We start from the raw sequence: 14547 nt of genomic DNA, 5'->3' as shown, positions 1-14547 counted from the left end.
GCCATGATTTTAGTTGTAAATTTTTAAATTAAATGCTTTAACACTGATCTTAAATTTAGGAAACACCCTGACTTGTCTTCAATTTTAAAGAAACACTCAAACTAATGTCATTATTTTTAAAGTATTTATATTTCTAAAAAACTAATATATGTACGTCAATCGTTAAAAAATACATTTATAATAGGTAGTAAAATTGAGACTAGATTTTTTTAAACATTGTGTTAAAATACTTTATTCTTTTGTTTAATTCTTAAATAACAGCAAACCCCCTTTTCTTAATTTTTTTGTATAATCATGCATTGAACCACCAAAAATTAAACTTTATATTATTTTACGCATACTGACATAAAAAAATAAGTTAAAAAATAGTTTACGATCACACAATACACATGCACGCCTTGTAATCCATCAAGTTATTTCGTTCTAACCAATTAAATATTTTTCAACCTATCATCAACACTTCTGCTGGTTACTTCTCGTGTATATATTTATAAATGATTTATGGTATTACAATTGGTTACGTTTATTGTCATCCGGTGTTGATTTACCAATTTCGACCGATGATTTACCGTACTAAAGTGATTAGGTAGGTAGGTACCCAGCCCCGTGCTTTATCCGGCCGAATCATGAACACCTAACTAGCCGTTAACGTAGATTAATTGATAGCCTCACTCGATCATAAAGAGAAACATTCAATTTCGGATTATTATTGACTGGTACGCGCTCCTCGGATCAAACATCATTTTTCAATATGACGATTGTGTTGAAATAAATTCTTTCACATAGAATATCATTTATCACTACTTATTAAGACATGCTACCTTATTTTGAACAGTTATGAATTGCGAACTTTTGAATAATGAACATCTTCCTACACCATTAAAACAAAAACAACAACAAAAAATTAATCGTTAAATACATGATTAAGGCAGCAGCAGGCACCTCAGTGGTTGGAGCGCTACGTGCAGCATAGTCAAGGGATAACTGGAGAAGAGTCATTGCTTCTGCAAGGGTCACAACCCTCAGAAATAAGGAATAAGACCGAGAAGAAGAAATACATGAAAGTCATGCGTTTCAGGTATAAATCAGTCCAGGGTTATATTTTATCAATATTAATATTATTATTATATCGGACGCTGGATTATTTAATTTAAACGTCAATGTATAGGTGTCTCAACTTGATATGAAACGTCTATCGTTCGTTTACATAAATATATTTTAAAATAATATTTTTTTGTATTTTTATACAGAGAAAAAAATAAGAGTTAAACCGTTAAGGGGAACTCGCAAACATCCAATTCCTTAAGCGATCGGCCATTAATATAAATTTTAAAAATATTTTTACCATTTTATTGAACTCAATACCTTTCAAGAACTCTTTTTTTGAAAACTGTGTATTTATTTCGAAGAAAAACTTATTTTTTCAATACAAAAACGGTGATTTGAACAAAAAATTCAAAAACGTTAAATGTTACTTATGTTTTAAGAAAATTACGCTGCGATTTATCGTAAATTAGGACTTCATTGATAATGAAAGAAAAAATTGTGTAATTATTTCGTTTATTTTATCAAGTATTATAATTTTGAAAATATTTCATGGAAAATTGATCACTAACAAATAAATCTAAATATTTTTTACTATATGTAATTAATTTACAACATTTTGAGTGTGTCCAAATACTTGTTCACAAATCTGGATTATCTCCAATTATGGGAGTTATTTTTCATATAATTTTTGACATCTCATCAAAGATGAAGAAGAATATGGAAGTCGGGGCTAAGAATTTGAGGTTGTCAATAATGGGTAGAAATGGTGTATGTTACACGTGTGTAAAGTGATCACTTGAACCAGCCTATGACGGTCGTCAGCCCCGTAAATGCCCAGACTTCCATATTCTTCTTCATCTTTAATGAGTGTCAAAAAATAATATGTAATTAATATTTTTTAACGATTTGGTGCCTATTTGCCTTATATTGCAAGCAGTAAATGTGAACACATTAAAATATATTATTTTACAATAGTTAATATATAAGTTAGTACACTCGAATAATGAGTATGTCGTGTTGAAATAACATCGAATGGAAATTAACAGCAATCAGCGTCTAGCAATAAACGTGAAAATACTAGAAAACAAATCATAATTATTCATGTATCTATTTACCAAGTACAGTTATATGCATAAAACGAAACTACGGTAGATATATTAATATTTATCATTGTAATTATTAAAATAATGAAACAAGTGAGTGAGGAAATAAGCGAATGAATGCGCGAGGAACTAGTATGAAATTCGTTAAATATATAATACAATTTTGTATTACAACGAATGTAAATGTTATATCTGTATGTGGGGCTCTTGGGAAAATTTTAAGAAGTCGATGCTGCTCGGAGTACAGTTTGGGTTGGCCAGGCCAGGCTTAATTTAATGCATATACAGTATAGAGGCAAAATAAAATATTTTAAAAAAACTTATCCGCACCCCAATGGTGCATAGGGCACTGCGTCATATAAACGCAGTGTTATCTTGATCGTTTACACATGAAGGAAAGGTGATCAGCCCTCCGCTTCAGGTACCAGTCCAGGGTAATATTGAATAAATATGACAGGGAAAAAATCACTAATATTTATTTTACCCCCCTTGGGAATCGAACCCGGGACCTCCAGAACGGTAGCCGAGCGTGCTGACCATTACACTACGGAGGCGGACAAAAATAAAGGTATGGGTAAATGATCAATAGTTTATAGTATGAAAATTTAATTTTTTTTGTGTATATTATATTTAAATAGATAAAAACAGTAAAAAACGTATGTAAAAAGAGCTCTACCGACAAGACACACAAGGTGGGTTGGTGGGTCTCTGCAAAAAATTGATTATGTTTATGAATTTTCAAGATCAAGATCGTAGTTAAAAATATCCGTAAATCCGGAACTTGGAAAACTATTTAACAATAAAAAATACGTGAAAGCATCCTGTTAAATTTCGTCTTCATTCGATACACTTTGCATTGCCAGTTTCATTTCCAAAGTGAACGATGTATCTTGATTCTCCGTTTCATAATTTTCAACGACACTTAAATTATTCTCTTGATCCAGTCTCGGCGAAGCTTCATTTTCTGTTTTTTCTATAATACCAGTTTCCACTGTCACTATTTTTTTCTCATCTTCCTCGATGTTTATTTCATCAGTATCGACATTCTTGACATCTGTTGCAATCTTGTCGACTTCTCTATCGGGTCCAGTTGCAATATTATCGATTGCAGAATCACTTGTAGATGGTAATTGTTCTTGTACTCCAATATTATCGTACGGCAGTCCTCTCATAAAAAGGTCGTATACGTTTTCTATTGCTCGTATATTTTCGTTTCTGGTATGCATCGCTCTCATGCGATTGTCGAGTAAATCAGACACTTCGGAAAGCTACAAGAACATGAAATTAAAATACATAAACCACAGCATTTTTTTAATCAATCAATAAATTGCATTGAAACTGTATCGATCTTACCGAATATTCGTTATCCAATTCGCCGGCTACTTGTTCGATTATAGTATTAGTTTGATTATCAAGGGTGCCCATTACTTTAGATATATTGTGTTTTCGATTATTAGTTTCCCTTTGTACTTCCAAATCTTGTTGAATCCCAACTGCATTATCTGTACTCGGTGCATCTAAAACAATAAAAGCACTCCGAAATTTCAAAACACTCTTTAGTTTGTACACCTAAAAGTATTATTTTGTATTTATAAATATATATATATATATATATATATATATATATATATATATATATATATATATATATATATATATATATATATATATATATATATATATTTATATATACATGTATATATATATATATATATATATATATATATATATATATATATATATATATATATATATATTTATATATATATATATATATATATATATATATATATATATATATATATATATATATATATATATATATATATATATATATATATTTATATATATATATATATATATATATATATATATATATATTTATATATATATATATATATATATATATATATATATATATATATATATATATATATATATATATATTATATATATATATATATATATATATATATATATATATATATATATATATATATATATATATATATATATATATATACATATAAATATATATTTTTTTAAATGGTAAAAGCAAGCATTTAAAGCATGACTTTCATTGTTAATAAGTCCCATTTAAATGCAAATCGCCAATATCTATTATTGTATAATTATATTATTGTTATTAAACAATAATATAATTATTTGATTGATTAAAAGAGAAGGTACCGTGTTCACGTATTATTTGAGTCTGGAATATATTATAGTATACTATGAAAATGGCACATCAATGACAGCTGCATTTTTAAATAATTTTAAAAATTTCGCACGTATATGGTTAGGCCTTAGTTACTCAACAAAAAAATCTAAAATCCTTAATTCTCAAATCAAAAACTCTAAAACATTTAAATAATTAATTGGAAAAAAATTCTTAAATATTTTTTATTTAAACATGTAATATGACAATGCGATGTAATCAGGATTATATAAAAGCCAGGGTGATCAGTCCTGCGCTCCAGATTCATGGATACAAAAGTGAAAAATATTTGATAGGATGCAGTAAACGAAATAAAGGAGCTGAGGGTGAAAGAAAGTACTGCTGTATCGAAAAAGAAATGAATGAGGAATAGAAAATACAAAAGGAGAGGAAAACGAGAATAGTAGCAATACCTAGATAGGGTACTCGGGGTCGGGGTACTAATTTGTGTAAATTATACGCCGCTTTTCTAATTCTTAAATATTGCTGTTTTCTAATTCTCAAATATTGTCAACCAAGTGCTTTTTACGAGTGCTTTTTGGATAATCTAAATTTATTTTGCGTGATTTTGACCATTGACTAAGCAAATTAATAGACAGTGCTGCATAAATGTCCTGGTATAAAAACCTTCATCAACTTCGATTGCAGATTCTTCAGTTACTAGAACATTGGTCTCTTCTTCGAGCTGATGGAAGTAGCTTTCAATACTACTTCTCCCAGCAATCAAAACATCAAAAACTGTGTCTTCCACATTTTGCACTCCAATCTCTTGGGCGTTCGAATCCAAGAAGACGTCAACGAAATTAGACGGGTAGTTATTAATATAAGAAGAATTGAAAAATACAAGACCTCCGCCGAGTTCAATATTATCAGACACAGCGGGATTCTCTCGGGCTTGTCTCCGTGCTACAGTCTGCCTATGGATTTCCAACAAGTGGCTGTCGGCGTCGGGATATCTCTCAAGCATGGGGTCGTCTCTCAGAATATCGGGATCCATAATGGCGGCAAATATTTCAGCTTCCAGAGCATCGTTGCTTTTCGATCCGTCATCTTCCTCAAACAAGTTGGGAACACGATCCTCGTATCCTATATCACCTAAATACATACTCGATAAATTAGTATTGTTACAGACGTATTATTACAGTGACTACATATGCATTAGAGACCATGACTCTTACAAAAATAAATGCAGAGAAGTTCAAAAATGCACACAGCGATCCATGGAAAGATCCATGCTTGGTATAAGCCTAAAAGACAAAATAAGGAATGAGGAAATTAGGAGCAGAACCAGAATAGTAGATATCATGGATCGTGTTGCAAGACTGAAGTGGCAATGAGCAGGACATGTTGCGAGACAAGACCTCACAAGATGGACCGCTAAAATTTTAAGATGGAGACCTTGGGAGAATGAAAGAGGCGTCAGAAAACCTTTAGAAAGATGGTCCGATGACAAAACTGGCTGCAAGCAGCAACCGACCGAAAAAATAAAGGATGCAGAAGAGGCGTATATCAAGCAGTGGAGGAAGACTAAAGAAAAAGGAGACAGATGTGCTACAAGAACTTAGAAACAGTATGCTATCCTTGGGATTAGTATCATTGTTTGTAATTTCGGCCAAAATAAAATGAATTAAGAATGGTTTAATTATTAAAATAATTAAACTTAAATTCAACAACGATAAAAATAATAGAAAATAGTACAATTTAAAGGTTTTAAATTGAGAAATGATATTTTAACACCAAAATGAAGTTGATATATAAACAGACTTTTAAAAACATAATAAAGTCAAAATTTTAATATTCAAAACATTATATGTACATTTTAACCAAACGTTTGATGTTTTTTTGTGAATATCTCAGAAACTCCTGTAAATTAGAAAAGTATATTTGCATTAAATCATCCAATTACAGGATTTATTATTACTAACCTGGCGTAATATCAATGTTGACAATTTTCAATTCACAATCAGCATTTTCAAATGTCAATAGTTTCTCATCATCGCATTTGTTTACAGTTAAGTCTTTTAAGTAAGATAACCCTGATTCCTCTGTATTTTTATTTTGCGACGTCGACATAACTTCACTGTTAGTTTTATCCATCACTTCAAGATGTTTAATTGCATCTGTAAGACCTGGTAACTTTGTTTTTATACCTTCTGAAGTGTTATTATTGTTTACCAGGGTGATTCCGAAATCACTATTAGTATTCTCCTCGATTGTAGATATCTTAGATGAAAATTTACTCAAGTCAACATTTATATTAGGTTCTGTATATATACTCGGATAAGTGGATGATTCACAATTTAAAGCTTCTATTTTTTTAATAACTTTTTCTTCAGTTACATCATTATTTATTTCTTTAGTCACTGCCTTTTCCTCTTCACCTACCAATTCACACGTTTCTGGTGCAGAAACTTTTGAATTGTTTACTTCTAATAGAACATCGCTACTGCGAACTGAAGTTTGACCATTTTCTGGCATATTATCAATCAATTTATCAACAATAACTTCATATGTTGTTGGTAGCATTAATGTTTCATTTTTAGCGCTAATGATATCTTTCTGTTCAATGATTTTCTCAGATTTTTTATCATAATCGTTCAAATTGCAAATTTTTTCAGTCTCAATAGCAGAGCATTCACCAGGCAGTTCAAATTCAGTTGAATTTATGACTTCTATTTTTGGCGTGTATCCAAAATTATTTGTCAAAACGTTATTTTCAGATTTAATATTCGTTTTTATTTTTTTATTAAAATCAGGTTTCGCGAGGGTATTTTCTAAAAATAAAAATAAACAAAATAAGTTATAATTATTTTGATGCTTTTTTAAGTTGATAATATATTTTGATACATATAACCTCATCATCACCTCAACATAAAACTTTTTATTTAATTACCTTTATGAGAGGTTAATAATTCCGTCATAGTTTGGAGATCATGCTTATCGGGAAAGCTTTGAGCAGAATTTCCCAAAAATTTGCATTCATTCTCAATCACATCACCATCTATTTCTTGTACAAGACGTTTATTTTTGGTTGCATCAGACCACGTTATTTCATTTGTTTTCCATGGTAATTTAATATCTGTAATAAAAATGCGCTAAATTGAACAGACTGAACGCCATACATAAATCTAAACATAGCAAATGACCAATAACAAAATGTTTTATAATATATTTATGTCACATTTTAATTTTATTTTATTATTGTATTCTCAATCTCGCATTAACAGGTCGATATTTTTTTTAAAAGCGGAGAGCTTAAAAATGTATCATCAGGCTTTCTTGTTAAAAGGAGACTATGTGCGACATCTAGCGATTTTTTTTTAAAACTCACTTTAAGACAAATTGAGAAAAAGGTACCTATCCTAAATAAGCACTGAGAAGTTTAAAATTAAAACAACGTTAAAACCTAAATTTTTTTTGGTCTAACGCCCAAAATTACTCGTCAATAGGGGGAAGAAAATTTGTCTAGAGAATCAGAAAATCTCCTAGTGTCTCTAGTACCTCCTTAAAAACCTTTCTTGCTAAGGGAGTGATACCGCCTATTTATCAACCGTTGATCTAGATTTAAAAGAAACTGGTTTAAAAGATAAAACATATTGGAAATACCTTGTTCATTTCCATTGTGTTTATCATCATCATCCTCACTATCCGAACTCTCACCGTTAGAGGTGCTGGATGAACTTTCTTCTTCTGAATCTGAATTGAAATCTTCTTTTGGTGTTTTATTATTGTCTCTAATAATCTCTTGGTCTTTAACTAACTCAATTGGAGGCTCCCCATTCTGAAATGTGACATTTGATCAACCCGATATCCCATCTTTAGTATATAGATTCATCTTGGAAGAGATCCCAAGTATATATAAAATAACATTTAAAAAATAATGCCAAACAATCTAAAATAAAATAAATGAGTTATGGAAAAGGTAGTTCATAAACCTTCACTCTCTCCGAATTCTCTGCTTCAAGTTTTTCTGCTTGCTTCTTATTTCTTAGTCTAATAAGGAAATTTACTGAATCCAGCACTTTGTCATGTTCTCGTTGGATCCACCTTTTTCTTTCTGCCGTTTCCTCATCAAGACCACCTAAAATAAGAATAACCATTTATCAATTCTATATCTTTAACTTTGACTCCATTTCTAGGATGCGAAGGTTGTATAATAATTTAGAAAATACTGATAATGTGACCATCGACATATTTAATGATGGCACGGAGAAATACAAGAGGTCTATTACCAGATTGGTGAAATCAATTTCAAATTGATTTGACCAATCTGGTGGAGTGTTGAATTTTGTACCTTATGTAACATAGTTTAATTTCTCTTTTATTTTTTTTTCTTATTTCATTACTTTTAATTGTTACTACCCTTTTTTTCTATTCTGTGTATATATGTTTAACCTGCACCTTTCTTGTTTCTGTAAGCTTGTTGTATTCTCATCTACTCAATGAAAAACATTCAAACAATTTGTATTGCACTGTATTTCATTTATTGCATTATGTTTTTCATTGTTTGTGAACCATAAATAAATAAAAATAAAATATCCTCAATGCATTTTCTAATTTTTAAAGAGACACAATATGTACACTTAAAAGTAAATTATATAAAAAGATTTTTCATGTGCATTGGAAGAGTAGTGCATGAGTAGTACACCAAAATTATTACATATTTTATATGTCACTTCTTTACAATAATTTATTTCTTATAAATATAACAAAAATAAATAAATATTCATACAATATAAGATACAATAAAAAATAATAGAGACTTCCTTTTATATTCACCCTTCAGGCTGATGTCCAGGAAGGCAATCGACATCCATCCATCAGCTTATTATACTAGACTAATAAGCAGTGGCGTGCACAGAGTTTTTAATCTGGGTAGGCATTAGGTTTGGGTAAGAATAAGGCATAGTAGGCACTGGTCGTGTTTCTATATGGAACGCGAGTAATCTAGGGTAGGCACTGCTTTTCTCCTATATGGGATGCACGCCTCTGCTCATAAGAAACAAAGTAAATGAACTTATTCAAATCAATTGATAATATGAATCATAATTCACATTATAAAGAGATCTCACTCGCACTTATCCACTTAACTGGTAATTATATATGTGCGGCACATGTGTATATATGTACGAGAGAGGCCTTTCTATAAAATTAGCAGCTAATATGTATAGGTTTAATCTCAGAAGAGTCATTTACATTAGCAGTGTATAAGTTATACTCGTTAGTACGAGTATGGATATGTGACTGTGAGAATCTATGCCATTACTACTATTCTTCTTTTCGAACCTACTATGACTTCTCCATTTCATCCCCTATATAGCAAAAATGTCCTTCACAATGAACTTCACTATCGTTTTCTGTACCCCATCAGATATATTCCTCTCCTAAATCTGAAAATCTGGAAAGCAAGACTTACCTTCACATAATTCATGGTCAAGTTTAAATCGCAACCATTCAATGTGGTGTCCTACGTACCATATGGGTCTTGGAAAAAAATCTTTAAATCTTGAAATCTAAATTTGAATTTTAATCTTTTAAGTCTTGAAATCTTGAGTTAAAGAAGAAAGATGGTATGTATAGGAAAAATCTTTTATAGTTTCTTAGAAAATAATAAAGTAAAAAATAATAATCAGAAACAAACCTCTTTGCCAAGCTTCAGCGCAAGCTCTGTCTCTTTCAAATATTGGTCGGTTGTCCAAATTCAACAAAACCAACAATCTCAAAGTTACAGTCTTTCGATAAGCGGGAATGTTACGAATAACAGGGTTACCAGTTAACACCAACACTAAAACAGTTCCAAATGAAAGATTTATAACTTTCATATCCGTTCAGATGCATGCGGTTTCTATTTTGGTGTTGAAGGATCTTCTTACCTTTGAGAGCTGGCATTTGCGCCAAAACATCTAATATCGTTGGATCCTCCATACGATTATATGATACATCCAGTACCGAAAGGTTCTTGCAATCCATAAGATTTTGAATATCGGCTTAAATAATTTTCATATATTTTTATTTAAACAAATATAATTTAATCTATAATTTATAAAATATGTTAGATGTTGAACATCAACTTTAAGAATATTTATACAATTTTATTTAAGCATGTATTATGCTTTTCTAATTTGAAATATCCACATACACTGTCACTTAACTAAAATTTCATCAGAATAATTTATATCTTGTTTCAGTAATTTTCTGTTTGAGACTTCATTTACTATATCAACTCGGATACTAGTTGCAATGCATATTTCATTTCAACTGATTAAAATGAAATATGCATTTCAACAATATACTTATATATTAATTATTTATTAATCTTACCAACTGTAGATAGCATATTATGTCCTATGCTTAGAGTTTGAAGTACCGGAACAGAATTGAGATTTTCAATTTTAGTAATCTGATTATAATCTAAATTAAGAGTATCCAAACTGGGACACCCTTCAAGATTCTCAATCTTCTTTATTAAATTATAATGCAGATAAAGACACTTTAGTTCTGCTAATGTATCCAATCCTTCTAGTTTTCTGATGCCATTATTTTCTAAGAATAAGCATTTCAATCCTGTATATTCTTCTAAGTTTTCAATTTTAGAAAAGCCCTAAAAATATATGTTGTGAATGTATATAACAAGTATAACATATGATTTTAAAAATGTAAAAATTTATCAATGTAAGAGAGTCATGCTTACTTTAAAGTGTAAATAAAGAATATCGTTTAAGTATGGTGTAACATAGAGCTTTTGTTCTTTACAATGTTTGATAATGAATTCTTTGGTCATAACTGGTGCTTTAAATATTTTGTTGAATTCACTTTGGTTGTCAGGTCTTATAACTTTAACAGAATTCTCATCTTGTTTGGGGTCAGTAACTTCAACTACCTTAGCATTTGATTCCTGTAATTCTGAATGTGGCAGCATTTTGTCAGTTCTTTTTTCACTATTAAATGAATGCAATATATCTTTCGCTCTATCCAGTAACTCTGAATTATTTTTGATTACTTTATCCAGAGACTTCTGAGTGGACTCTAGGTTTATCAATGTGTTACTCAATATTTTATTTGAATCAGAGGACTCCAACTTTTCATCATTTGATGTTTCTTGTACTGATCGAGGATGTAAAATTTTATTTGAGTGTTCTAGAACTTCGTCTAGTTCTATTAAAAATGATTTAGACTTTTCAAGCGTTTTATTGCAAACAAGATTTTCTGATGAATTTTTGTCTATTTCTTTTTGCATGACATCAACATCAACTTTTTCTTTATTCAAATTTTCTTTCACTAATGATTCATTATTATTAATATTATTTTCTTCTTGTGTTGATTCACTGCTATCTCTACTTTTCTTAATACAATTTAAGTACTGCTGTTTGCTTAATTTGGATGCCTTTAGAGTTAGATTTACATCTTTTAAGAGATCCTCAATATTGGATATCTTTTGTGCTATGTCATTTTTAAACAAATCATTGAACATTTCAGAATTTTCTAAAAAATCTTTTTCTATTTCTTCAAATCCAACCGCAGTGTCCTCATTTTGACTTATTGCTTCAGCAACTTCGTGAATATTATCAACATTACTGTCAATTTTAATATTTTCACTATCCTCCTTTTTTCCAAGATTAATTTCAATCCCAAAACTACTTAGGTCATCAGAACAATTTCCAGTGCTCAATAATAAAGTATCAATATTTTCTAATAAATCTTGTGTCTGTTTTATTTGAGATTTTACAGTCAAAGAACTTGACACTTTATTAGTTGGACTGTTGGGATTATTAATAGAAACATTTGTTTTATTTTCAATATTATTCTCAGGATTTTTATGGCCCATTATGGTTTCAATATTTTCCAAAAGGTACTTAGTCTCATTTATTTTATTTTCAATAGATTGTGAATGAATCACATCATTAATTTTAAATGTCACATTAAGTTTATTTTTATCGTTCAGTAGAGCTTTTTCATCAAATTTCAAATCAGGAGAATCAATACACTGAGTATTTTCATCAGGCAATGCTTCTTCAGTGGACGCAATATTAATAATTTGTTCCATTATATTTGTCATGCTCTCGAGCTTTTTTTCTACATTTTGTTCATCATTTTCTTCCTTGTCTTCAGTTATCAGTGAAGGTGTAAGAATATTCTCCATAACAGTTATTGTTTCTAATAATTTGTTTTCTACTTTCCCATCAAATGCTTTAATGTCATCATTCATTAATTTTTGCTTTAAATACTTACCATCTGAAGTGTCCTGTGAAATGCCAATTTGATTTATTCGTTCCATTACATCTTTTGTATTTTTAAGTTTGTTTTCTATGTTATATTCACATTTTTCATGATCATCAACGATTTTGGATGGAAGGAGAACATTTTCCATGGCAGATATTGTCGCTTTAAGTTTAAGTTCTACTTCGCTATTATTAATCACGTCAGAGTTATTGGTCAATTCAATATTAGAAAAATTTTCTGGTATGCCATCTTCAGATACAATATTCAAAATTCTTTCCATTACGTTTTTTGTATTTGAAAGTTTATTTTCCATGTTTGTTTCTTTCTCATCTGGATCATCATTGATTTCTCCAGGAGAAATGACACTCTCTAATGCACTTATTGTTTTCAAAAGTTTTAATTCTACAGACGTAGATGATTTTGAATCGTCGATTATGTCTACATCTCGTAAATGAACATTTATCTCACTTGGCTTATCTATTGCAATTATTTTTTCATTTGAAATTTCTTGTTTTGCATCACCACCTTCCATTCTGTATAATAAATCTTATTTATTTATAAACCACTAAACATGGAATCAATGGCCAAAATAATAAAATAACCTTGATCCAATAAAAGATCCTAGCTTTGCTATTATTTTTCTTAATAAATGCATTCATCACCATAGTTACAATGATATAATTTGAAAACGTTTAGTTTGTTATTTACGTGGCAACCATTTATCATCAATATTTTGTTTGACTTTATTCTGAGTAGCTTGCTAATTTCTAAAATGAAGTACTGCATTATCAAAGTTTATATCTATATCTCATAATAATAATTTTTAAAAAACACGTTGATCATATTATTTATGTAATATGTAAAATAATATTATAAAAAATATCTTTCTAAATCAAAAATATTTATATACGCAAGGCAGCTGAATTATAATTTTAAAAAATGAATTTTAATAATGACTGTGGGACTAAATTGACTCAAAGAAATTTTAATCCAGAGGCTTTTTTAGTAGCGTAAACATGTTTTTGGTTCCAAGTCCTATTAGCTGTTACCAGGACAACGCGTAATATCATTATTATTATTGAAATGTAAAACTACCGTTATATACGTCGCGTTATTACCAATGAGTTTAGAAGCTGCTTAAAAAATAAACTGTCAATGGTCATTAATTAATTTTGTCTGTGGGTTCCGTCGAACCGTCAGTTTTGGGTATTTTGTTATTTTTTCTAAGTTGGTTTTCCTTTTTTGTTTTTTTATTATTTTTTAATATAAACATGTAAAGTTCATTCCCGTATTTTTTGTATGTAGTGTTTGTAGCTATCTCTTGCGGTTAGTTGAAAAATCGCATGTGTTCGATTTGATAACCTCAATATTCTTATATGCCATGTTAATGATTACGAGCAACCTGACCGCAGACTACTCGGTATATTCCACATTAAAAAAAATAATAAAGCTGTGTACATCAACTATCACGAATATTTGATTGTTGCATTAAAATGAATTCATTACAGATGGCCTATTATTGTTCAGTATTGCCATTTGACTATGACTACCCAATAGATGTAAAAACAGCTTTAAATTTCATACATCCAAATACTCATGAAGATTTTCGTTTGTTCATTCCTCGTATCTTATCAATTTATGGGTTCAATTACTTGCATACAATCAATCTTTCTAAAAATGCCATACTAGAGCTTCCTTGTCAATTTGGTATTTTAGTAACTTTGAAAGAATGTTATCTATCTCATAATCTGCTCAAAACATTGCCTTGTTCTTTTGAAAACTTGGTATCACTCAGTATCTTGCATTTGAATAATAACAGAATCGCGTGGTTGCCCTCCATTATGAATTTAAAACTTCTATATGAGCTAGATTTATATGAAAATGAATTAGAGGATTTTCCAAATATCCCGAAAAGTGTCGAGTTATTGGATTTAGCACAGAACTTTCCAGCCATTCCAT

At 29.8% G+C, this 14547-nt stretch overlaps 1 protein-coding gene across 1 annotated transcript; it reads right to left on the bottom strand.

The window, feature by feature from the left end:
- Positions 1-1555: 1555 nt before the first annotated feature.
- dtr (defective transmitter release) lies at positions 1556-13672 on the bottom strand. Its single transcript, XM_088277351.1, has 11 exons — positions 11060-13672; positions 10690-10969; positions 10242-10355; positions 10010-10153; positions 8304-8449; positions 7975-8149; positions 7262-7447; positions 6294-7142; positions 5218-5463; positions 3504-3667; positions 1556-3418 (listed from the first exon to the last, which is right to left on the bottom strand). Exons 1-11 carry the CDS (start codon positions 13118-13120, stop codon positions 2975-2977), a joined length of 4809 nt encoding a protein of 1602 aa, XP_088133477.1. The 5' UTR covers positions 13121-13672; the 3' UTR covers positions 1556-2974.
- Positions 13673-14547: the final 875 nt, after the last annotated feature.

Source organism: Brachycentrus maculatus, unplaced genomic scaffold (genome assembly GCF_059751285.1).
Source record: "Brachycentrus maculatus isolate JH-2025_06_01 unplaced genomic scaffold, ASM5975128v1 h1tg000042l, whole genome shotgun sequence".
Classification (NCBI taxonomy): domain Eukaryota; kingdom Metazoa; phylum Arthropoda; class Insecta; order Trichoptera; family Brachycentridae; genus Brachycentrus; species Brachycentrus maculatus.
Note: the sequence above shows the minus strand (reverse complement) of the source record. Positions and strands in the feature narration are given on the sequence as shown.